The sequence below is a fragment of the Hippoglossus hippoglossus genome, chromosome 7 (assembly GCF_009819705.1).
Source record: "Hippoglossus hippoglossus isolate fHipHip1 chromosome 7, fHipHip1.pri, whole genome shotgun sequence".
NCBI lineage: Eukaryota > Metazoa > Chordata > Actinopteri > Pleuronectiformes > Pleuronectidae > Hippoglossus > Hippoglossus hippoglossus.
The window spans coordinates 3886168-3912926 of record NC_047157.1 but is presented as its reverse complement, the minus strand read 5'-3'; the positions used below and the strand labels follow the sequence as shown (position 1 = coordinate 3912926).

Genomic DNA, 26759 nt, shown 5'->3' with positions numbered 1-26759 from the left:
GCAAGAGGCCCTACAAAAAATAAATAAATAAAAAAGAGGGGAGTCTCCTTTGTGTCCTGTAAAGTGAATCTGACTTGATAAAGTTTGTAAGTAGAGTTAAGTAGACTTAATGAGTTTATGCCAAGATGGCAGAAATCAGAAACCCATAAAGTTTATACCAAGAGGGCAATACAAAAATTCAAGCTTGGGTTGACATAAGAGTATAAGCACATGAGTGAAAAAGTGCAGCTGTTTCAAGCCCGGAAGCCAAGTAACGGTTGAGTGAGATAAGGTCTGACTGCATCTGTACTGATAGGGGCACTACACCAAAATTGGTCATACACTGAGTACCGCTGTGGTGGTGGGGTGTGATCAGCGTCGGCTGCAGGAGGGAGAGAGGGGGGATGTGGCTCTGGGAGCGGTGCCAGGGAGGGAGTTTGATAGTGCACAGGTGGTCCGTGTTGGATAATCACTCTCTCCCCTTTATCAACAGTAGCGTGCTGTGACTGGTGCCCCCCCCGAAAAAATCGAAACGAACCAGATCACAAGAGAGAACTGCACGTGTATGTGCGTATCTGTGAGAGAGAACACTGCGAGTGTACTGTATGTGTGTATACAGTATGTGAGAGAGATCCAGAAAAGTCTGGAAAGACGTAAGAATAAAGTCACAAACTAACCTGTACCGGAGAGTCTGGCGTTTCATTGACGGGAAACCTAGTAAAAATACTTGTGGGGCAACTCACGACTATGAACAAGGAGTAACATCTAAACTAGTTACCTGTGAAACTAGGGGTGAGCGATATATCGAATATACTCGATGTATTTAAGCCAAGAAGGCACCAAATTAGGGTTTAAGCCAAGAGAGCTGCGTTTAAAAACCTGAACTGTTGAAGCCAAGAGGGCACACAAAAATATTAATACTAAATATACATTGCTATTGTGTCGGTGAATAGAGTTAAAAATAGCTGTGTAAAGTCAGCTGACTGTGTGTGTTTGCCTGTGTGTCTGTGTGTATTTGAGAGTGTGACGAAGTTGAAGAGTGAGACGAAAAAAGAGACTTTTCAAAGGTTTAAAGTTTCAACAAGCAGTTCATGATATTAAAAACAGTAAATGAAAATTAGAATCAATATAATCAGTATAATCAGAACTAAAAACATGTAATAGTTAGTTATTAAAATCACTTCTCTTAAAATTACAGTCAAAATTGTCATGACAAAAATAATAATCTGGTGTTTGAATGTCCTGGTAATACAAGCAAATTGCTGGATGTTGTAATTTTCTGTGCAGTGTGGTTTGTTCAAGAGTTTTTGCTGAACTGTAACACTTGATGCTGCTCTGAGTTTGTTGATTTGTAACATCAAATGCTGCTTTAAATTTTGACAAAGTTTGTGAATGCTTGTATTGGTTTTGATATCCTTTGTTTGGAGCACTGTATTGTTGAGCAGATCACCATTGGGTGTGGCTGAGGAATGTGTTTCCAGGTTGAGACTGCTGTTTGTAGTCTGTGTCGTTGGGACACATAAAGTCAGTGTCGGCTGCATGCTGATGCAGCTTTATATTAAAGGTCGATCGACAGAGCAGTCGTTTTCGTTTATATTTGTATTTTGTGAGTATATTGCCCTTTCAAGTGAATTTGAAGAGGTTGTGTTATAAGTTTAGGGGAGATTGCACTGTGTGACATTGAGAGTCGGTGAGTAGGGCGTGGTGCATTGCCGAGACAGAGTACGCATTGCTGGTCAGAACAAGACAAGGAGAAAGAAGAAAGTTAAGGGGGTGCGGCCTATTCCCCTCCCTCCTCGCTGCTTCAAGTTTCTGTGAGCCCGCCTGACTTTTCTTTTTAAGTGTCTCTGTGTCTGTGGAGCTGCAGTTGTATTAAAGTGTATAACAATTAAATGATACACACTATATGCCCAAAATATAGTGCTATAAGAGTTTTTTATTATAAAAGCTAGAAAAACATAGTACTGCCCTTGCTTTGTATCATCCTGTGTTCTTTGTGTTGTTAAACCCTGTGTGCACAACTAAGGAAAAAGATAGAAATTGTAGTTCATCAGTGCATTGTGAAATCACAGTTACCCACAGTAACCTGGGTTTAAATATAAAACAGCCTGCAGTCAAAATATTTAAATCACAAGAGTTGCTAAAATTAATAAAACCTATAATTAAATCTAAATTCAAGAATACAGCAACAATATGGGTACACCATTAGTTGTTGTGGGCATAAAATATCCATCAAAGAAAACAGACAATGAAAAGATGTCTGAAAAATGGGAGAAACAAACTAAAGGGTTGGACCCATTGCCAAAGTGCAGTACGGGAAAAACTAACTCCCAGTTGTAGCCCTGTCTGGCCAAGACACTTGTAAAAGTTCCACACACAAATGGCTCGACAGAGAGATATACACGTACACACTAAGTGAGACTGGAAATGTGGCGTGCACTCGCGCACGTCAGTACACGTCTGCACAGGTCAGTATAAGAGATGTAGTTCTTTCTGGAATAAACAAACCTTTCCACTGCAATTCAGCCTCTGTGTGTTTTTCATGAGCAATGTTCTTCAACATTATTAAAATTGGTTTTAATGAGTAATAACAAAAATATACTGAAAGAGAGGTCATTTTTAATTAACCTTACTATGGAGGCTACAACCAGAATCTACACCTCAGGCACCTTTTTTTTAATTATTTCAATGTGGCCAACTACCTGAGTGTGGCGGTGAGCGCTGGGATGCTACAGAGGAACGTAAAGAAGATGATGAGGAAGATGAAGGACAGGAGGACCGGCATGTGTTGGCAGGAGCTGTCACACTTCCCTGCCAGAGCAAAGCCTGCCTTGCCCCAGGACGCGTTCCCCACCACACAGCTACATCCAGAATACACCTGAAAACACACACACCATGAGCAGATATACAGACACCTCCTCTAAACAGTGGCTAAAAGCTTCTTGTGAAGTTATTTACGGGCTGCTGACAGAATATTATTTAGCAAGATGTGAAATCATTGGACTAATTGATGCAACTGAGCAATTAGATGCTGCACTTGGGTTTTATATATAATATATATTAATATAATTATAAGATTATATTATGTTGAAAAAGTTGTATTTGTACATATACAGAGTACTTAAGTAAACTTACTGAATATTTTGTTCACCACTTACTGTGTGGCACAGTGTCATACTGCAGTGTAAGAATAATACACACAGTGATGTCAATAATCATCAGGGGCCTCATTTATAAAACATTGCTTAAGATTGTTAAAGTCTACCTACGCAAAAAAATATTGAAGGCAATTTTCCCTTTATAAATCACACTCCACCTGGAAACGTGCGCATGTGGATCTGCCTCAAAGTCCGTCCTCTACACACTCACATTCAACCATAAATTGTCAATGCAAAGCATCTCGTGAATATTTCATTATTCTACTGACCATATCGCTTTTTATAGTGAATCATGGCATCAAGCGATGAGAAGAAGAAGACAAGCGTTATTGTGAAGGAAGGTGAAGAAAGACGGATTGTTTAGTGGCCACAGCAGTGATGTCAAGGAAATGCACTAAGTGCTAGCGTGTTGCTAATGCTGTTAATGCAACGAGTGAGAGTGAATACGATAGAGGGCCGTGCCTGAAATAAAAAAGTTGCCAGATTTAAAGGTGGATGCAAAAAATGTAAATGTTTCTCATCGTCAGAATGTGAGGGGACTTGTTGTATTGCCTGTACATATTTTAAGCATTCAAAACTGCATGCATTATAAAATTCAGAGACAGCTGTGATATCCCCAATCTATAAAATTTAACAGAAACATTTCCGAAAAGGTGCTTTAAGCAGAAAGGTAAATATTATACGGTGTTATTCGTATCAATACACATACTTTTCGGCTAATTAACACAGAGAAGTGAGAATTTTTACTCGGATGGTTCGGTACTGTCGGGTCAGTCTCTGTAATACAGTCTCAGTTCAGCACAAAGATCCAAGATCACAGATCTATAGAAGCTGATTAGTCATCCTCATGGGACAAAAAATATATGTGATCTCTGAATACTCGTTTCCTCCTCATCCTTCCATTCTCTTAACTCCTCTATCAGTGTCGGTGCATCCATCACGCAGCATTACGCACACGTGTCAACAAAGTATTTATGATTACAGCATTCTAATTTGGAAATGGAAGTTTATATAATATATGAAAACTACAGTCGCACTCGTGATACAGGCACAGTGTTATAGAAGATGTTATTAAAACTATTAATCCTTTGGTTCTGTAACTGTTATTTTTTGCTATTTTACTATAATTTACTTTAGTTGTTTTATATCGTAGATTCTTATGGAGCAGTTAATGTCGCACGAGCACAACTAACGCTGTTGGTTTCAATGTTAATGATGAAGTGGATCAATAATCTTCTTCAATTCACCTCCTCACGTCTGCATCACCACTTTCCTGTCTCTAAAATGTTTGTACGCATGGGTTAAAGGTTGCGGACAGGTGCACACATTCTCCCGTCAAGTTTGTTTTTATAGATCCCAACAAGTGGTGTACGCACAAAATAGAGTCTGAACGGTAGGGTGGTACGTGGAGGTGTCCCCAATTTGTCGAAGTGTCACTGTCCATTAACAACAGCAAAAACAACAACAATATACAACTGTATATTTCCCCTCGTTGGCTGTTTGAAGTTGCCCAAACTGCCTTAGATCCTCAGAAGTAAAATGACATGAGCACTGTGAGTACTGTACCTGTCGGCCAGTGGAGTATTGGGTGTGGTTGATGGAGCTGCAGCCAGCGTGGCAGGGGGAGTAATACATCACACCGTCTGCCCCACACACAGGGTTATACAGCTCTCTGACACAGCCACAGTCTGCATTACAGCCCACTGTCAGGTCCTGCTCGATAGAAGAGCTTCAGACATGAAGGGAAGGACAGACAGAAGTGACAAGGATGAAGGGGGGGGATCATAACAGAATAAGCGTGAGAGAGACAGATGCAAACAAACAGACAATACAAACAGGGAGAGAGGGCAAACAAGTCATTAGTCGGTAGGAATGTGCTTGTGAATGATTTCTCATTTTTGCTCTGTGATAATAAATATCTTCTGAAGTCACTACTGTAAACGTGGGCATGATTAAAACTACATCAGGACATCTTGGTAAATGTAATGAAACCTATGATTACTCTTTACATCAATTGGGTTAAATGGATGTACGTAAATAAACACTGTTCACCTGTTTCTATGGTGCAGGTTGCTGGGTTTGTCATACAGGTGTTCGTACTGGTCCAGTTGGTGTTGCTCCATGAGACCAAAATGGTACGGTGCAGTGACACCAGCCATTGGCACGTTTGGGCAGTGGATGAGAAAGACGAAGACGGTGAGCAGGCCGAGCACTGTGCACATAATGCAGAAGTGAATGATACCTCTACAACGCAGCTTCAGCCTTTTCACGATGTAGCCGCCCAGGAAGGTGCCACCACCTCCTGCTGGTACCACCATGTATCCTGGAGAGGGGAAAGAGAATAAAGACCCACGCTGTCAGGCTGCTGTCTCACTCATAGGCCAGAATATGATGAATTAAGAATTAAGAAAAAAATGATGAATGTCATAATAATGGCATTCAATGGATTCAGCACATGTTGTATAGGAACTACAGTTACCACCCTGCCAGTGCAGTTTCAGTCTACATAAAACATTTCAGACTCATATGAGGTCATCATGACCTTGACCTTGACATCTAATCAGTTCATCTTTGAGTCCAAGTCACAACTGATATAAATGTTAAAGAAATTCCCTAAAGGCAGACTTGAGATATTATGTCCAAGAGGACAAAAACATGTTTTGTGAGGCCATCCTGATCTTGACCCTTCTCCAACCAAAATCAAATCAGTTAATCCATGAGTGGAAGAGTACCAGATTTGAATGGATTTTCTCAAAGCGTTCTTAAGATGACACGAGTCAAAGTGAACTTTTTTACCCAAGTTCCTAAGATGTTTCCCTCCCAAGAAAATAATCTGTTTTGTCAGGTCAGAGTGACCTTGATCGTTAACCACCAAGATGTAAAATCTCATCATCCATGATACCCACTAAACGGTTCAACCAAATTCGAAGAAATTCCGTCAAGGCATTGTATAGAAACATAATGCCTCCAGCAACTGACTGTCACCAAAATCATTTTCTGGAATACAAATAAATGATTGAACCAACCTAAAAACCTTACAACAGCTAATTATGTTTCTACATGTTTAATGTCGCCAACATCTCCAAGGGGACAGATGGGTTTTCAATAGTCTGAGGCTCTCTGATTGAAGGTTTACACTTGATTTTACGTCTTTATCTGTCCCTTACCAAACAATGTAGCGGCCTCTGATGCACTGAGACTGAGCTGAGACTCCAAGAACTTTGGACTAAAGGTGGACATGCCAGTGATGATGATGGCCTCAGTGGCTCCAGCCAAGCACAGAAACAGGAAAGTGGGATTCTTTAAGAGCAGCAGCACCGATCTGTGGAGGGAGAGCGTGAGAGACGGTAAGAGGCAGCAGTGTGAGCACCACCACTGAATGAACTTTCAGTCCACTCTAATCTCAACAGCCTGGAGACGTTTCTAATAGATCACAAGATCCAAAGATAAATCATCATTATGTTGCATAATGTGCCGTGATTATGGTCTGTAATCCCCAGTGCTTAAGACATAACATCACACTGTGAGTGCTGAGCTTATAGTAAACACTGTAGTAAGCTAAACATGCCTGACAGAGAACGTGAAAAATGTGTCCTTTGGTATTTGAATTGATGTGAAGAATAGACATAACATTACATTTCATTGAGCTGACGCTTTACTTATTGTAGCTCTGCCCATTTACTGACATGAGGAGCAGTTGCAGCGGTTGCAGTGGAAGTAGCAGTAATAAAGATCTCATCGCAGTTGTAAGTCAGTCAAATCTTTAATTTTGACTCTATTTCGGGTGCAATTAATGGCGCAAAAAAGCTGATGCTCTCATGAACAAACAAAAACCCGTCTACACTATACCCATAACACCTCCTCTACTGCCCTTTGGTTATGGAGGTAAGTCTACTACCTTGGCATGTCTTTGACTGATTTGCCAAACTGAGGGTCTGATGCTGTGTTGTTGCTTCCGTCCTTAAGCTGGTGGGCCTCAGACACCCGCATTGCCATGTACTCCTGAGAGCCTGCAGGAAGAGTCAGAGTAAATAAATGACAAGTTGAAACTGGACAGTCAAGAACCTTAATATTATTGATGTGAAGTTTATTTCCTTTTTTTATTCACGAGGTCTTTCATTTTGGGAGCATTGCTTCTTTGTTACATGTTCAGTTTCTGTAATGTGTTTACTGAAAACCCTGTCCTCTCCCTCAAACAGCCCCAGCCCATGAGTAAATTTCCTCTGCTCCTGCTCAAAACTGTTGTAAACTGTACACTCATATCATGGTATCATGTTGGGTGGAAAATTCTTAGGTCATTTCACAAAAATGTCTGAGTAGATGTTTGGCAAACGGGCACAAGCAGCGTGGGATGAGAAGTACTCAAACTGAAGCACACGACATTTAGTGCAGCGACAGTTTACGTGAGAGCAGATAAACAGTTCTGAGCTGGAGCAGAGCAAATCTGTGCATATAAGTGAGGGCAAGTTGAAGTTTGATTTAATAAAATCTAAATGTGAAATGAGTAAATGATGCTCTCAAAATAAGAAGACTGCACTCTATAAAGATAAAGATAGGAGAGAAACTCATTAATATGACTGCTCTTATGCTTCTTTACTTCACTGTAAGAATGTGAAAGAGAAAGGGAGTGTGTGGGTGTGTTTGTGCAATGGGAGGGTGGAAAGGAGTGGTACCTGGTAGCTGACGTGGGTAGCCTAGGATAGGGAAAGCTACCAGTACACCTGCCGCTCCTCCTGCAAGGAAGCCGATCCACCAAGCCCCGACCCACAGAGGGTTGTCTGGAGTCATCTCAGTCCTGTAATTATTTTATATATATATATATACATATCATTTACATAATAAATTATTAACGTATTTATTACTAAATAGTTGATTAAAAAAAAATGTATTACCTATTTATTTAATAGTTTTTTTAATATTATTTTTTATTATTTTACTCTGGTTTTTGTCAGCACTACTAGTGCTTTTCTAGTTGAGTCTGCGATTAACAGCAGACTCACATTAGATGGATCTCTTCGTAGATATTCAGGAAGAAACCTCCCAGCATATAGCCTGCAGCAGGACCCAAGATGCTTGCAGTGTAAAAGATTCCTGTAAAGAGCGAGAGTAACAGAGAGAGAAAGAGAGAGAGAGCAAAGAGTCAGGCCACGGGTGTGTCCTTACAGTCACTGTGTACTTCCTGTTTCCTGTTATTTCTCCTACAGGAAAGACCCATTGTTCTTTACACTCTGTATCTACAAAGTTCATGTTTCATGAAAAAAATAGTGGATTGAAGTGAGAAACTGAGTTTGTGTGTTTTGGTGTAAGCATTTCCTCACACTGTACTGTGCTGCTATTTGAAATGGGCAAAGTGCTTAGGCATGTTTTGAACTACAGCTGTTGAGAGAGAATGCTGATGTGTGAATATGAGTGTCTCTGGTGATGGCAAAACAACAAGGAAATGGCACTGTGTTGGTGAGGGTAAAGGAGACAGTCAGCAGCTTTTCCTCTGCATTTATGAGCACACACAAGGCCCAATTAGTTAAAAACACCCAATAAGCTTCTTCCTCCCATTGTCAGTAAGAGAGAGAACCCATCTGTATGGTTGCTGCTTCATAGAGTCATTGCACTACATAGTGTCATGAGGGAGACGGATTAGCACTCTATCTGATCCGAGGGAAAGTGCCACAGCACACATTCAATCAATTCACAACATAGAGTACTTTCACACATACAACTAGGAAACAAAAATGACTAAGGTATAATCTGTGGTTCTTACCCAGAGGTCATGACCCTCCGTGAGTTGAAGGATGGGTGCTTATGCAGTAATATTGGCCCATAAGTAAGAAGATTACATTTTTCACATTTTTTTGATAGGGGATTTTCAGATAATATGGTTGATGATGTTTCGAATTTAATAATTACAAATATGTAAGAGGTGAAGAAATAGTGCAGACATACGTAGGAACATATTAATCGAACAGGCTAAAGTTTTTTTTTCTGTTGTAGCTACAGCTGAGTACGTCTGCCTGAGACAGTTGTAATTTCTGTCACAAATAAAATGTTCACTTGCAACAGCTTTTATAAAACAGTTAAATATGTAAGTAATAATTATAATAACTCTTGCGATTTGAAAATCAGATTCTTTCAAATAGTTATTTCTCTTTTTAAAATGAGAAAACCATCCTCTGCATTTTGCAGCAGAGAGAAAAAAAATACAAACATACACAAGATATGTACACAAAGGAAAAAAGGGGTGCCAAAGAAGAACAAGATTACTACATTTAAGTAAAAATAACTTAATTCAAGGCCCAATCCCATTTCACCCCTTGGCCCTACCCCTACCCCTTGTTTTCGAGGGTTGTCTTGCCCCTTGAAACGGAGTCACAAGGGCTAATGGTAGAATTCTTCCCCTACGAATTGGGACAGCCCTTTAAGAAGCCGTTACATCATCAGTAGTCGTCACGAAAACCCGACACGTAATCAGTAACCGTCGATATGACGAGACGTAGTTTACCGGGGATGTCATTGTAATAACATTGTTGAGATCTTAAATAAACCAATGCTATTGTTTGCAGTTACTAAAGTGACAAACCTATAACATCTAAGCTAATGCAGGTCAATTAATGACATTTGAAATTGAAAAGCTTGGATGCGCTGCATTATTTCACGTATGAATCAAAAGCCCACAGCTTCAGGCTGCTAGCAGTGATCTGTAGGTAACCCTGCCAGTATGCTTTGTTATTAGAGGAGCAGTTAAGTTCAGTAACATCGCTGCTATACGTGGGTTCAATCAAGTGCATCGTGTGGCTTCAAAGAGGCGTGGGGGGGATGCGACATGACATTATGTACAAATACGGGATAATCATGCAAAAAGAAGTTCGCTAGCACGTTAATGCTGCCGCGGACACAATCTTTTTTTTAAAGGTTGTTGTGAATAAAATGACCATAATACATTGAAATGATATTAAACTAAAACATTACAATTATTATCGTAATTTTAAAATCCTTATTAATGGATAAAATACTACATTTGTGGGTCTCTCTCCCAGTTTGCCGGTGATTCGCAAGGCATTCTTGGTACCCCTTCGTTTAAGGTGAGGGTCTGAAAGATCGCCGTTTCGAGGCCTATAGATATATCCTACCCCTCTGCCCTACCCCTTGGCCCTACCCCTCTGTCCCAACAGGTATTGGGACAGCCTACCCCTACAAGTGAACGTGCAAAACGAAGGGGAATTAGGGCTAAGGGGTGAAAAGGGATTTGGCCCAAGTCATAATTTTTCTTAGTTATGCTTTAAAATATTTGGTATAAACAATCCAATGAAAATATGCTCTGCTGAATGAATTACTCATGTCACTCACCTATATACACAGGGGCATAGTTGGACTGTACGTTCTCATCCAGGTATGTGACCCCTAACGTGTAGAGAGGTGTAGCTCCCACTCCATGTAGAAACTGGCTCAGCATGAACACAAACCGATAATTGGACAATCCTCCCCCCTGCTCGTCCTGGCACGGGCTGGTACGGTTGGCAGAACACATTCCTGTTTGTTCGGGCACACTGACCTCGTAGGGAGGTGTGGTGAAGTGAGGTAGGGAAAACACCAGGGAACCCAGTGCCATGATCAGCACCCCCCATCCCAGCCAGCGAGGCTTGTGCCCCGTCCCACCAAAGTAACTGACGAAGGCCAGACAAATGCATGCAGCAATGTCGTAGGAGCTGGCGATGAGGCCAGACTGGTAGCTGTGCAAGTCAAATCTCTTCTCAATTGTTGTGATCACTGTGTTAACGAAGCCGTTGACTATCATCCCCTGGAGGAAACTAGCCGCACAGAGGAAAATCAGAACCCAACGAGAGGTGTTGAAAACTTGAATAGCTTTGGGTGTCAGAGATCCCCAGCCACATAGCTGATCCACGTCAGTGGAGTTAAGCTTTAATCCCATGGGAGTCTCTGCATACGGTTTGGCTTCCACCCCATATAGCTGCCCGGGGACTGTAGAAGCCCCAGTAAAAATATCAGGCCGGATGGGACCATCAGCTCTGGGGCTGCTGGGGCCTGAGCCTATGGGGCTGCCTGTCTGGGAGTCCACTGGACTGGGGGTGTCCAGAGAGGGACCGCCGCTGACAGGGCAGTCCTGTAGGTCCAGGAGCTCCTGCTTGGAGCTGAAGGAAGCGTCAGCATTTAATAAGATTGGCATTGCCCTTCTGAAGGCAGTGTGAGAGTCCTGTGGCACAGATGGAGGATACACGTTGGAGGCCTTTGAACGGGGTAGACAGAGTAATATGTTTATGACCACAACATAAAAAAAAGTCAAGTTGAATCAGCTGAATCAGGGTGAATATCTTGTGGTCAGGATTCTGCCGGGCTTCTCTCTGAATCTATGGATCTATTCTTTGCTGGTATGGTGTAATCCATGTGTCCACAGTGCGGCTGAGCATTTCTGAAGGCTCTTCAGGTGCTTCTGTTTATCTGTACATGGTTGTACAGGCGTGAAAAGGCATACTTCATAATCCTAAAAAGAACAAAGACAGAGAGAAGAATTAAAGGGATATGGACCAATCACTTTATCTAAGACACAAAAGCTTTTGGTAGTTCTGTAAGTAAATTAGGATGGCACTCAGAGAGCACACATTAAAATCCAGGAGACCCGGATCTTATTTGGATCACTCATAAATATCAGTCCCCTATACTTCCCCTTGATCCGGATCCCGACCAAAATTTAATGAGTTCTTCCCTGATCCATACACCCTCATGCGTCCTTCCACCAAGTTTCATGGTAATAGGTCAAGTCCAGTTTTTGCATGATTCTGCTTCTCAAAGGTTAAGTTTGTAAAATTGCAACAACCTGAGTGTTCCTCTCTCCCCCCTCCCTTCCTGAGCGAGAGGAGCGCTAGGGTGGCCCTCATGCGCCAAAATTCTGGACGACCTCACCGAGCTGTCTTCTCTCCAGGGATGAGGAGTCTATAGATCAATATATTTACTAATTTTACCTGTGTATTTTGTATGTAGGAATATTTTGCTATTGTTTTACATATGTGGGATAAAAAACATTACAACCCTTAATAACTGAAATGATCATATAACCAACATAATATAGAGCTAAGACTAAAGCCTTATCTGTTTGTTTTCAGACACTTATTGAAGAGATGAGTGTGGAGCAGCACAGGGGCTGACAGCAGCAGACATGGTGACCCACCTTCTGCTGGAGTGCCACAGTGTTCTTATGAACTGAAGGGACACACCTTTCAGACAGCCAGAGGAAATGCTGTGGTCAGAATCCTGAAAATGTGTGAGTCTACCTGTCTACCTACACACTTCTACCAGTACTGCCTAGAAGTATATGGATATTCACAGGCAGTACCGGAAGGATGTTACGGTGTTAGACCATATTAGAAGAGAGCCTGGGGATGACAACACCGTATACAGTACCACAAGTATTCTCACACCTGCATATACATCATTAAGGATACAAAAATGATTTCTTCTGTTGTATTTTTTTAATGTTATAATGTATAATGTAAACATTTGCTTTGCATTTATTTATTTTGTAATGACTATATTCATATTGCCCACCATAAATATTTGTACACTGAAATGAAAAGTGCAATAATAAAAGGGACATTAAACTGATTTGCTGTATTTATTTTGTATATATATATTATATACATAAACAGATTTTTTTAACACATGTTGGTGTGCCCGAGAGGCACCATGATTCAGCTTTGCCATCAAGGATGAATGGTGACCTCCCATCTGGATCATTCCACATCAAAAGCTGCATGGATTAGTGGTCCTGTGGAAAACAGTTAGGATTCTTATTAATATAATATTTTACATTTTTATCCAGTGTTGCAAAAGCAATGCTAATATGAGTATGACTTACAGGGTTTGTTTTCCACTAGAAAGACAAAAAAACAAAACATTACCTATATTCTCCTTACTTGTGGATGGTGCAGGTGAGAAGGGCACCAATCCTCGTCCTCAGGTGTCATCTGGACGAAGGCTCCTCCTTCTCTTGCTTGCAGCTCTTAGGTGTATGCATCAGGCATTCTTTTTGTTTTGTCTTCTGAAGCTGAAATCACAGTTTTCAACTATTCAATATCTGATATACATGTTAACAACTTTGAACAGTGATTGTGCCTGTAAGTAAACACTTGCAGATGGAAGCTGTGAAAACAAACATAATATTATAATACTAAAGCATTTAAAACTTTGTTTTTATAGATATGCTAAAATGACGGTCAGAAAGGAGAGAAAGTAACAAAGAATGGAAGAAATAAACTTTTTGTTGATAATGAAACATTAGAAAATTGACATTACAATTTTTCAATGCATTGACTTGCCTGTGTTCCAGTGGGAAACTCTATTGCGGAACAAAGCCGTATCTGAATAAGGTTTTTCTTTCATTGGTGTTGATGTATCAGGGTCAGAAAGCTGTAAAAGCACATTAAGAAAATAAGTGATACCGTGACACAGTTGTCTTGTCCTGTAATATATTATTTTACATCCTGAGGTGGTGGGAAGTTCACTAAACAAAATAAATTAAAATAATTAAATCTAGGATGTCACAACAATTACTACTATGATCTTAGGCATGAATAGTTAACTATATGAATCCATTTGTAACAATGTTAATGTTACTATACCAACAAACATTGTATTTCCGGTCAAACAACATTATTAATTTATATTGATGTTGTAAATTACCTGTTCAACAGAAAACTGGAGACTTTGGCGTCATTCTGAAACTTTGTCTCTCAGTACTTTTCCATCCTGGAGAAACCTCAATGTGTATCCTCCTTTCTGTCTCATATCCTGTTTCATTTTACTTTCAGTTTCACTTTGACTTCTTTGATGACTTGTTTTTTCTGTTGATAATTTACAAGTATTATCTTTCATTCAACGTCTTTTCTTATTTTATATGTCTTTTCTTATAGTAGGCTCACTACACAGTTAATATAACTTAGATACATTTTTTGCAAAGAGAGCTTAGAAATCTTCCACACTGCCTCTTTAACAGATAGACATACAAGCAGATGCAGATGAAAGCATAACCTTGACGGTGCAGGTAATGAATCTGAATTTTTTTATTTCTTGAGAACAAAGTAATCCTCAAATCAAAGTGTGATATCTAAACAACTGACATTGTGGCCTGTGGTTACCTGGGCTGCTGTCTAATATTGTGTTTTGGCCCATTTGGATGCCAGAGGAAGAAAACCAACATAAACACACTGACTTGTATGTGCAGACATCGCAGTGGAGCTGAGAGAATGTATTCCAGCTTCGTCTAGAGTACTGGGACTCAATCTATTCAAGCTTTTTTTAAATTATACAACACAGTCTACAAAAATGAGAAGTTGCACATTAACACACAAGCTTAAATAAGCAACCTGTGAGATCTCCAACAACACACATGGGAAATGAATCATAACAAACCCTCTCTGCTCCAGCGAGCATAACTACAGATCACAGCTTTCATTAAAACACCCGTAAAACAATGTGCAAATCAAACTGTTGTATAACAAAATTCCATTTGATTCCTAAGTGAAGCTTCAGATAGAATTTCCACATTTCTACTCAAAACACACAGTCGTATAATAATGCAATATTTACTATTACTCCTGAACATGTGGTGAACAGTATTCATATGGTTTATTTTTAGATCTCACTAGATAAAGCAAATTCATGCAAATGTGTAAACTGATGTTGCAGCAGCATCGTCTGTTTATTGGTTACTATGTGTGTGTCTATGTTTAAGATAAGAGTTGGAGGAGCTCTGTCAGAATTATAACTATAAAATCAAGTCTGTGTATTCATTTGTCTTAAACTACCTGAGCTTTTTATTCCACAAAATGACTGAGCATATCACAATTTGAGCTGTTACTTGAAGAGGAAGTTGAAGTATTACTTTCATCACTGACCAATGTCCTCAAGAAAAAAATTACAGGCAAGTGGAAAAAGTAACGCAACTGGTTCCCTGCTGCTTCACAGCCATATCTCTGAGCAAGATCTTTTAAAGCCGATGCGGACTGATGGATGTCATAATAAAATGCAGCAAAATTAAGGTTGCATAAGTGTAAGATACATTTGTGCATCCACAATGTGTGAAACCCATGCTTCGATGAGATTTCCTCCATAAAACAATTGATTAAATTGAACACATTCAGGCAAAAATAAAAAGTCTATAAATATGATTTAATATAATGTAACTGTCCATAAAAAACATATACTTGTAAATATATCTAAACATATAATGTTTACCATCCTACCTCTATTCCCAAAATAAACAGTTCTGGTGAGAGGGGTATCCATGTAATGTCCTAAACCTGTCTCTCAAAGCCCTTTGTAGGACAGCACTGATGCAGCACGTCAGCACGTCCACACGCATCCTCAGTGGAGAGACACCCCCCCTTCCTGAGGAATAGCTCCCTGGTACTGCAGCTCTACTGCCTCCCAATGGACATGAGCTATATTTCCTTGATCCCTTGAGCTTCCTTAGGTCTACACTAAAACAAACTCTTGTGTGTGTGTGTGTGTGTGTGTGTGTGTGTGTGTGTGTGTGTTGTGTGTGTGTGTTGTTTATGTGTTATATGTATATTTACATATAACACATAAACATGTCCTTTATCCTGTATTTTCAGATACTACACATGCCATAACTGAGTCTTTGCTGCTACACAGAGTTTAAGGTGCTTCTGGATGTGTGGGGGCTCTAAACAGCTTCTCCGGCAATTCAACAATAAGCATAAACTGTTCTGTTTAGGTGCACAGAGAGCACGTCTGGATCTAGGGCTGTGCACGTGAGGAAAGCGGTGCAGAGCTGCATCATACTAGGGTCAATTGGTGGTGCCACTGTGGTAAATGTGCACCAATGGAAACTGATGAGGAGTCAATGTGTTGCAGCTTGTAGAAACGGACGTCTGAGCACAGAGCTTTGTTACAGATACAGATTACATATTCCAATTCAGGACTAGCTTAAAAATATACACTGCTCACACCAGTTGTTTGAAGAAGTAGCAGGGATGAAAGTAAGCCAGAAAGGTCCGGTACTCCCTATCACAAAAAGATTCAGTGTCGGTACACAGCACTGACTGCTGGCTGCCAAAACCCACAAACAACAATCCCGTTATGAACGCCTTTCCAACAAGAAAACACGCACACACACATACACACACACAGAGCTAACGTTAGATAAACAAAATCAACAAATAGCTTTTCAATATCCATTTGGGGTGAATTCCGCTCCACGATGCACTTCAAAAGCATGCAAGTAAAATGTTGTTCTAACAAGCAGATGTTGACTAGGAACTTCATCTTACTCCCGGCTAAGGCTGCACCTATCGATTATTATTTTATCGATTCATCTAACGGCAAATTTTTCGATTTAATCTAACGATTATTTTGTCAATTAATCGATTCATCTAACGTCAAATTTTTCGATTTAATCTAACGATTATTTTTCTTTACACGATTTATATAATAATGAATTTATCAAAAATGTATTAAAAAAAACGTGTCATTTATATTTATTTAATCATCTTATCTTAAATACAAACAACTTTGACAAAAACAAAATATGCACTGCAATGCATTATTTCACAACAAAAAATAGCCCAGTCTGAACTGCTAATCTGCTTTTTACAGTCCCATATCTCTCCAAAATAACATTTGTGCAATTCAAGTTTTGCAGTGTATTAAAAAAAGAATCTTGAAGTAGCCTAGTAGTTATTATCAATGTCTGTATGAAGTCAAAAACCGACTGTCAAATAAAATAAAGAAAGTACAATTCAATCGTATTTCATCAATGTTTATTATTAATTTAAACATTGAACTGGAGGGTACTCTAGTAATAACATTTTAGTAAAATAAATGTTCTTTTTTCGTTTCTAGTAAAATAAGGTTTGCATTTAAAAACAAAATAAAGAGATTTTGAAAAAGGCACCTTAAAATAATGTGTAATTTTAGAATTTTTTTATAAATGATGTAATTTGAGTTTTCTCTGTTCTTTTTTCTCTCTTAATATATAACACACACATATAAACAATCTCACCAAATATTAACAACAAAACAGCTTTAACACTTTTCTCTTTGTTCCCACTTTCTCTTGTTCAGTGATAGTGAACTCTACCTTGTGGTGTCAGGATTTACTACCGTAAAGACGGAAAAAGATGCGCAGCTTAAAATAAGACTACCATAGATGCGAGAAAAGCTGAGCATGTTAAAATATAATCGGTCCGTCACAATATAATAACAGGTCTGGGTCCGGTTTGGACCGCTGTCCGCCTATCGGGGACCTATGCTCGATGATCGTTGTAGATTTTTTGGGCTTCAGCTTGCTCTTCAGGTGAGTCCATGCTTTGGCTGTGCGCAGCCACCTTCCTTAAGAAGGTATAATATGGGATGTACATATTAGACTATATCACAATATGTGTAGTATTGCTAATATCTAAATATATCATTATAAATACCGTCGTATTGAGTGTGTAACTTTAAAGGTTCAGTGTGTAGAATTTAGTGAAATCTATTGGTGAAGTTTCATATTGCAGCTGAAAAACCCTCACCTTGCCGACCCCTTGAGACATGAGACTGAACCTCAGCCTTCAGTTGTCATAAAAACTTAAAAGGTGTTTAGTTTGTTCAGTTTGGAGGACTGTAAAAAACAAGGTGGCCTCCGTAGAGAGGACCCGCCCCTGATGTAAATATATAGTATCCAAATATAAAGGGCTTATTCTGGGGTAAAGAAACCCACTAGTGAAAACATCACTAGGATTATTTTATATTCAGTTTCTTTCAATAGATCCCTTTCACATAAATCTTACACACTGGACCTTTAAAGAACTGTTTAACCCTCTTCAGGGGACTTTCCTGGCTTTGTGGCCCAAAGCAATGTGAGGCAAGTTACTTGGAAACACCAATATTTAGCAACATTATTACCTCCGCCAATGAGGTTATATTTTACCCCTGTGTGTCTGTTTGTTTGTAAACAACTAACAATAATCAGTCTAACAAGTTATTTTTCTTTAAAACTTGAACTACAGTTAACTAGCCTGTATCTGACGGTGTCAGGTGTAGTTCAATTTAAATATTTCAGCCCAGAGACCACAGCAAAATGGTAGCAATACTTTTTGAGATTAAAATTACCCCTAAATAATATCACTTAATAAAATCTGTCAGACAAATACGAACGTTTTTATTTAGAAAGTGCTTTAAAAAGTATTATAGACTGTTACCATTATTACAATTGTGCTGGAATTTACAAAACATGGTTTTCATTTCAAAAATCTGAATACAACAGTAAGCTCTCTTCACTTTCAGTGCTCTTCACACTGATTTGACATTCATTCAGTTTAGACTTATGTGCTGCACCTAAGGCTTAAAAGAACAAAGTCTGATTATAGCCTTTACTCTATCAAGGTGGCCCCACCTGCCCCCCACCACTGCACTGAGGCGCATTACTCGGCTGATCAACAGTTGACTCTGCTCCTCTGATGTTCTCTAATCACTCACACTTAGAACTGGTCTTAATAAAAATCCTGCTGAATTCATATTTATGTTCCTGGATAAACGGGGCGTCGCTTCTTCTGCAACAGTAAAGTTAAAACACTGCGTTACGTCGTAATCCGCTGGAAGAACTTCTGTCTGCAGGAGTGTGTGTGTGTGTGAGGGTCTGGTCGTCTCTGTCCCTCTTCACACATGAACTGATAACCACATGTATTTAGTTATTAATCAAGGATGTAGGATCATGACTCTGTATCGTTCCCGGCACTTTAACTCTTATGTTTTGTCTAGTGTTGTGTAGCAGGTTTAAACATGTATCTCATGAACTCAAGAGCGAATCAAACAAACACAAAGTAAATGTCAAGTACTATTCTAGTCCTAATAACTTGATGATCAGTGCTGGTGTTTAATGTTAAAGTGTAAAGTGAGCGAAGGTCAGAGGAGTGAGGAGGAAGCAGACTCCGACAGAGACTCTGACACAGGACGACCAGAGCTTTAATGTGCGTCTGTCTGATCCTGAAGCAGCGGTGGGAAACTGCTCAAACAATTAATGCAGCGGAAAACATGAAACGATTATGTTCTGTCTCTGCATCGATGCAGCGTCGTTCACATCTGCATCGCGATGCACCCAAGAATCTAGAATTTCCCAAAACTCTAGTTGATGTTCAGTGGCAAAGTGATGTACCAGTGAAAGTGGCGACGGGCAAATTATTCTGGGCTGAAGATAAAACGTCCAAGGCTACAGCCAAGCCAGGCAACACCCCTGGAGTAGCCTGCTTTGCAAATTACACACTTTATTGACCTCAGACAAGTGTGAAAGTAGAACCTTAAGTGAAGAAGGAAGAAACAGTGTCAGAAGGCAAAACATATCAACCAGACTCACAGATTGATCCTCTCGAGGTGGGCGTCAGACAGCTAATGAATACATCTCAGTCTCAGTCAGTGAAGCGCTTGACCTTATTCAAACCAGAAATAGACACACATGCTGCTCATGTAAACTGGTCTGTCTTCTTTTCTCTGATTATCTAAGTCTATTGTACCGGATTCCTCACAGCTATTTGCAGTTCCAGCATGCAACATTTGTTTGCCGAAGGTGTGGTTATAATTACTGTGGTATTGTCTATCTACTTTTACTTGACTACAGAAAATGAAAGTAACAATGTTTTCTGACTTGTTTTTAAGTGGCTTTCTTTACAGTTAAAAGGGACTTTTTTTTTCTCCACAGTCCCCAAAGTGTTTGCTCATTGTTGGAACTGTTGGGTTTCTCGATCATTTTTAAGGTCTCGACCTTACTATGTAATGGGCCTTGAGATAATGTATGGTATTGCACTGCTTAATACGCTTGGAAGGGATTACACTCACACCTCAGTGTATCTAAATGATCTAATATTGCCTGTTTGCATCAATTGTGTAATTGACTGCTTACTTGTGGTTGTGGCAGGCCATTGTCTAGACACAAAGTTGACCACCGGTCGACTGGTCGTTTTTTCATTTTGGTGTGGCCACAGTGATAGGACGACTAGTGATACTATGACTAAGGCTGGAACTTGTCCACCAGAGGGAAGGGTGAGCATTTTTGGGCATTTGCAAATCTGCATAGTCTTGGAATCTATGAAGAGAGACTAGTTCAAGCCACAGGTGTCAGGATGCCAATAAATCATAGAATAATTCACGGCCATCGTAAATGACTCAACACCACTGTATATTGCACTAACCTCTTTAATGCTAAGGCAGCTGCTTTGCTTTGGTGGGACATTTGATGTCGGATGGAATCGATGATGGTGCTTGTGGCTGGTTTTCCAGGCTTTAGTCCATCGGTCTTCAGACTTTGCAGTCTTTGCAATAGCAATTTTGGAAGAGCTCAAAGCTGTAGATTATACCAAACTGAGATGTAGACACCTACTCAAATAAGACTTATATACAGTTTATAAGACATTGGCAGAGGGAAGATGTGGTAGCGAGCTCTGTGGCTCAAAAACCAAGGTCCAAACCAAACCGTGGATTCGGCGTATTGTTACAGCTCTATTATGGGGGCAACCTGATAATAAAATGCATTTTATGGATGTTTGGTTTTAGGGCTTGATTATTGTGTGAGTATGACAACACTATAACTAAGGAATGCAAAATTACAGAATAGATGGGACACCTTTCTGGCATATGTTGGTGCAAAACGTAATTAGAAGAAACACAAGGTAACTATTGAAATAAATAACCAGTATACTAGCACCCAGGCATGTTCCTGTCTGTTGATTTAGCTAGCTCCAGTCCTCCCAGAACAGGAGCCACCCATCTTACAGTCACCCTCCGGGGCCCCATTGTAACACTGGGGGAATTGATTGGATGGGACAAAGTAGGCACTGACCCAATAATGCTCTAATGCTTGGCTGCAGCTTAGAGGGCTCACATCAACTAGCCTCACAGGCATCAGACAGCACTGCTCATTTACCCCTCACCTCTAAATGCATATAAATAATTGCATATTTGCATTTGTATGTATTTGTATCTTTTTATATTCAAATAATGGCATATTTGTACACTGGAAAGACGGGGCTGACCCGACCAGGGCTCACTGGTTAGCATGAGTAGAAGCAAAGAAGTGATAGAAATAAAAACAAATCAGGCGTTAGCATTGGCGTTGCTTTTCATATGGATGCAGCTCTTGGACAGTAAAGTATCCTGGACTCATAATGTTTCTGTTAGATTGCTAAGTAGTCAGCTGTTAATGCTACCATTGGCTATGTAGCAAAAGCAGAAACTGAGATCTAGTCCCTGGAAAGTACCGCTGTACCAAAGTACACAAAAAGAACCTGACTATTAGAGAGTTTATTACACAATGATATAAATGCATACGCGTATTGGTGTCACTTGTGTGCCTCTGACCTCCTCCAGTGTAGGAGCAGGAAGTTATAACTTATGAAAATAAACTGCTGATTCTGGGATTTAATTAACAGCATTAACTTTAGGATTTATACCTACAGTAATTATCTATATGCACATGCAGCTCTCCCTCAGGATGGATTTTTTTGACTCATCTGTGCAGAGGTTGCAACCCACCACCAGTACCTCTAAAGCTCACAAATTAACGAATTGTATCTTGTTTTTTTAATCTGTTTATCCCATCTATATGCCTAAAAGTAGAGCTGCACGATATATCGAAATTTATCATCATCGCGATATCAACGTGTGTATATAGTGTATATTACTTCTGTACACCATTACAAGAGTGGGACCTGTTTTCGTTCTACACATACTCCCTTCTTTCTCCAAGCAGTACCCAAGGTCAGGAGTGTTTGAGTCCACACAACACTTTTGGAGTTTCAGGGGTAAACAGTGTAGCTGATTAGTGACCTATCTTCAGACGTAATAAAACAACAGAAAAACCATAACATGCCTCCATACTGCTCGTGTGGTGTCATCCAAGTTTCCGCAAGCCCTGACGTTCAAATTCGACTCGAAACAAGGTCATTTCCACCGTGTTTTAAGCCTAAAAGTCCACCAGAAGTGGCTAAGCTAATGGACGTTAGCATTTCCGATGGTCCCAGAATGCACCTCGTCGGAAGATATCAGCAGATATTTAGGGTTAAAACCTCGTTTTTAGTCGAAAATTAAGGTTGGGGCTTCTGGATACTTTGACACCACAGGAGCAGTATTGAGGCATGTTATGGTTTTTCTGTTGTTTTATTACGTCTGAAGAAGGACTCACCATTGACTTCTGCTCTAACAAAGTTTACCCCCTGAGAATCCAGAAGTGTTTTGTGGACTCAAACACTTCACCCACCCCTCCATCGGAATAGTGGTGAGTAGATAATGAGTCAATTTTCATTTCTGGGTGAACTATCCCTTTTACTATCCAATAGGATGTGAACACCTACATGTAACATAGAGAGTGACAGCAATTCTAGCCTTTCATGGATGTGCTGTTAGAATGGGTGACGCAAGTAGAGGAAGATATATGTGGAAGCTGTGGGAGACATCTTCAGACTTGGGGGTGACAATTGCTCATGTTACTCTGTTAGCGTTTGTATATTGTTCAACCTTCTGCTCTCCTCAATGCATCGAGTCCACAATAAAATCTTCTGCATCAGCTGCTGCCTGAGTTCTACTTTCACCAGCTTTGAGAAAACGTCAATAACAATACCTATCGTAAAAGACGGCTTAAACTGTGATGAATGGTGTTCAATGCGCCATGTACTTAAGCTCTGCATGTCAATATATTTAGCCAATCAGATGGAGCCCTGCTGCCCTAGATAATAAATTAAAGATATTCAGATCATTGACGTTTTTTCCGTCAATGAATCATTGTCAGAGGAAGAGGATAGGAAGTGAATAGATTCTACTGTGGAAACTTCAAGTGATCACGTTCGTCCCGGTCATCACTATGAGCGGTTGACTATATAAAATAATTGTGTAGCTTATTTGTGAACCCAGAACCTGATGGAAAAGTTACACACACTGACTCTGCTCTGTCTCTCTCTCTCTCTCTCAGACTCAGCTGACACCTCTGACTCGCTACCGTTTTAATGTTGATTTGTTTGAAATGACGCCACAATATCATCACTGATCATCATATGATCGATACTTCTCTTAATGAGTTGAATCTTTCTTCAGAGCAGCGCTTTTATCAGTAGTCCTCTCGCTCTCTTTCTCTCTGTCTCTCTCTCACACACACACACACACACACACACACACACACACACACACACACACACACACACACACACACACACACACACACACACACAGTGTGATCGGACACAAGTGTAAACTCAGTCTGGTTAAAAACTTAATCAATGTATGTAGAGCTGGAGGAGATGGCAGCGCTCTCAGTTTGGCTTGGCGCGGTTGATGTAGAGCACAGCTGAATGATAGGCACACAGAGAGGAGCAGTCATTTACTGACACAGCCGCTAAAAACTTTTCACAGTCCAAATATGTATGATATGACCCCAAATTAACACTATAGGTGGACATAGTGGAGCTGTGCATGGCTCCCTGGTGTCTGCCCGGACTTGGTGGCGCTGTGGCCTGGCTTTGCGCCTTCTCCCGGCTGTGGAACTGTCTGTGGTCTCTGCGTCTGTAGCAAAGGGACTGTTTATGTTTATTTATCGCAAGTCATATGGGCATCGCGATAATTAAACAACATTGTCGCATATCGCATGTTTTCCTAATATCGTGCATCCCTACTTTAAAGTATGTAAGTTTAACAACTTCCTTTGAGAAGATACGGAATTATTGAAATGTAAATCACACTATCGTCTTTAAAAGGGTTTTGATTGGTACTGCTTCTCTTTGACGAGGTGTCTGATGTCAGATGGTAGTGATGTTGAGAAGGATGGTACTTGCTGATTCTCAAGATTTGGGTCAGTCAGTCTTAAGCAGAAGTCTTTGCTCGAGTCAATTAGGAAAATAACTGCTCACAGGCGCAGGTTGCATTGAACAGGATGCAAAATTCAGTGCATGTCTCCTCAGAATGGGAAAACCCTGATGATGGATATACTAATTATAGAGCTTGAGCAGAGGCATAATACTGAGCTTTGAACTTCTCGCTCCTTTGCCGCTTGCATTAAGCAGGTTCCACATTTAACAAAACAAATATGCTCAAAGTTCCTTTTGATGACTTTTCACGTCCTTAACCATCTCACCAAATGCTTTAGGGAGTTTTGCAAACACACCAGCATATTCTGATGTCTGCAGGCACCTATTTGCAGGCTTTTTTGTTTTTACACATTTGTGAAAAAGATTTAGGGTTAGAGTTAGGCAGCATTTGCGGAGGAGCATTGACCTTATCCAATCATACTCTTCCTTGCAACTCATCCACTTTAGCTGCATGTTTCCAGCTGTAATGACATGATTTGACATCATTGCCACCGCATCCACACAAACTAGACAAACTGGCTTGTATTTTACTTCAATAACAAAAAACACAATACTAATGTGCAAAAATCTACTTTTCTCTTACTTGTCTTGACAATCGCCATGATGCCTGTAACAGCTACGAGTGTGTTTTGTTCACTCTGACCATTTACTGAAAGGCATACTGTTGGATGTTCCCCATCTTTTATTGAAATCATCATTGACACCTGCACACGGGAACAATGTTTGATGAAGACTGGAAGAAGTAAAACAGCGCACAAACACAGATAAGTGTCTAGATAACAAAATCCATGCATCTGACATAGATACACTCCGTCATACAAACACGACTTCCAGTCCTACATCTCACAGACATGCCAGCATATGTGACTTTTCTGCCTGTTGGTGGTTAAATAAACTGGAAGAAATGACCTAACCAGACATGTTAGCATAGTCTAAAGGGCAACCTACCGTAAAGGCAGCATACATTTGCATGTTAAATAAAAACTACAAAGCTGCCACCAGTGCTCATTGTGTTCTGAATGTCTGCTCCAACTGGACATGTATTTAGCCACAGCAATGCTTCTTTCAAAGATTGATGGACAGTAAGAGGGTGCAGGAGGGAAATTACAGTATAAAAATGTGTAGGGCTACAACAACTTATTGTTTAAATTAATTAAAATTGATTAAAAAAAATAGTTGGCAATGAATTTCATCATCAATTTGTTGGATCTATATTATTAGGCACGACACACACTGGCAAACATCTCTTGAGGTGGGGGCAGTAAGCCAGCTAATGCTGACTTCTGTAGCTTATGTGACAAAGCTGTCTCCCCTCTGGAGTAAATGTTTGAAAAATGCAGAATGAAGAAAAGATAGTGTCTAACATGAATGGAGATGTGTATTGATGTAGTATTTTTCAAAACAGAAGCTGCTTCCAGACATGCACTGAACTCCGCAGATCCTCCATATTTCTTCCGGAGGAGGTGCATGTCTGAGCGCAAATGTCTGAGTGAGAGGCTTCGCAGTTTCTGCGGACTCAGCCTGGAGAATTCAGGATAATCCGATGTGAGCACACAGCAGGGATTCACAGAGAGCGAGTTGGCCGGAGGTTGACGATGCTTCTAACACACAACAGATGCAAAAATGAAAAAAACAAACAAAAAGAAAACCGGGTGAAAAAGCTGTGACACAGACATAAAAGACATAGACGAAGATGTCAAGAGAGTTTGTGGTGATAAGAGCTGACGATGGTGTTGGGTACTGTTAAAGGGCCCATATTGTGTAAAATACATTTTCTGGGCTTTTACTATCCGTAATGACTTGAAGGGGGTCAGTAGGGACCCTCAATGTATGAAAACAGTCACTCCGCTGACTTTTTCACTCAGTCCAATCTAAGAAATATGTTATTGAAACGTCGCGTTTCGTACTTCCTCTCCGTATGATGTCATCATGGAATCGCACTCTTCTGTCAGCCCCACCCAGCCGATACCAGTCCAGACTCTGAACCCAACGTAGTCGTTACTCCGTACTAAAACCCCGTATTGAAACTCCGTACTGTAACTCGGGATGTTACTCCTACATTGGCCGACTGTCCTGCTAAAACTTGAACAAACATGAGGACGGTGTAACTTACCGCTCAGAAACATCCTGTTGTAACCGACTGTGAATATGTGGCTGGTCTTCAAAAGCTGTATCCAAACATAACGTGACTTTCAGCTGTGTTTACCAGAGAGAGTCAATGCGCCAGAATGAGACCGGTGATAGGCCTGGTCGCGTGTCACTCAGAGTGCAGTCAGCCAATCGGAGGAGGGGCTCAAGAGGCAGGCGAAAACAGCCTGTTCTGTCTGTCTGCAGCTCCAGAGAGAGGCAGAAGAGAAGACATGGAAATACACATTGCAGCAGTTTTTTCGACTTTAAACCACTGATATATCATCTTAGGGGTACCAGTACCTCAAATTAAGCCCCAGAAAGGTGTAAAATATGATTCCTTGAACATAATCACGTGATCTCCGCAGCGCTACATCCTGCCCCTGCCTGCTGCACCACCCCTTGCCTGAATAATGCTGAGGATTAGTTGCTGTTGTGAACGCGTCTGTGCAGAGAACCTCCCGCTGCATCGTGCATGTGTAAAAGGCAAAGTCCGGACCCAATTCTCCCGCAGTCCATGTCTGAAAACAGCTAGAATGTCTGACAAAAGACATGGGGAACTGCCTTGGCAGATAAAACTGAAGTCTAATGGCTTAAAAGTTGCATAACCCAAAGGCCATTTCAGTGCATAACACTGCAT

General features: G+C 40.4%; 1 protein-coding gene across 3 annotated transcripts in view; it reads right to left on the bottom strand.

The window, feature by feature from the left end:
- Positions 1 to 26759, bottom strand: part of slco4a1 (solute carrier organic anion transporter family, member 4A1) — a 41642-nt gene that overhangs the window by 5261 nt on the left and 9622 nt on the right. For 2 of the 3 annotated variants that reach the window (XR_004614494.1, XM_034591307.1), the window contains exons 1-9: positions 15389 to 15468; positions 10479 to 11631; positions 8138 to 8228; positions 7811 to 7932; positions 7036 to 7147; positions 6305 to 6459; positions 5190 to 5460; positions 4704 to 4866; positions 2682 to 2857 (exon numbers count right to left, since the gene is read on the bottom strand). Coding sequence is in view for 2 of the 3 variants with exons in the window: in XM_034591307.1 (XP_034447198.1) it covers positions 2682 to 2857; positions 4704 to 4866; positions 5190 to 5460; positions 6305 to 6459; positions 7036 to 7147; positions 7811 to 7932; positions 8138 to 8228; positions 10479 to 11316 (1928 nt within the window). In the remaining variant the exon portion in view is untranslated. Of the gene's footprint in view, positions 1 to 2681; positions 2858 to 4703; positions 4867 to 5189; positions 5461 to 6304; positions 6460 to 7035; positions 7148 to 7810; positions 7933 to 8137; positions 8229 to 10478; positions 11632 to 15388; positions 15469 to 26759 lie in introns of those variants that run through there. The other variant, XM_034591308.1, reaches the window with a different exon arrangement.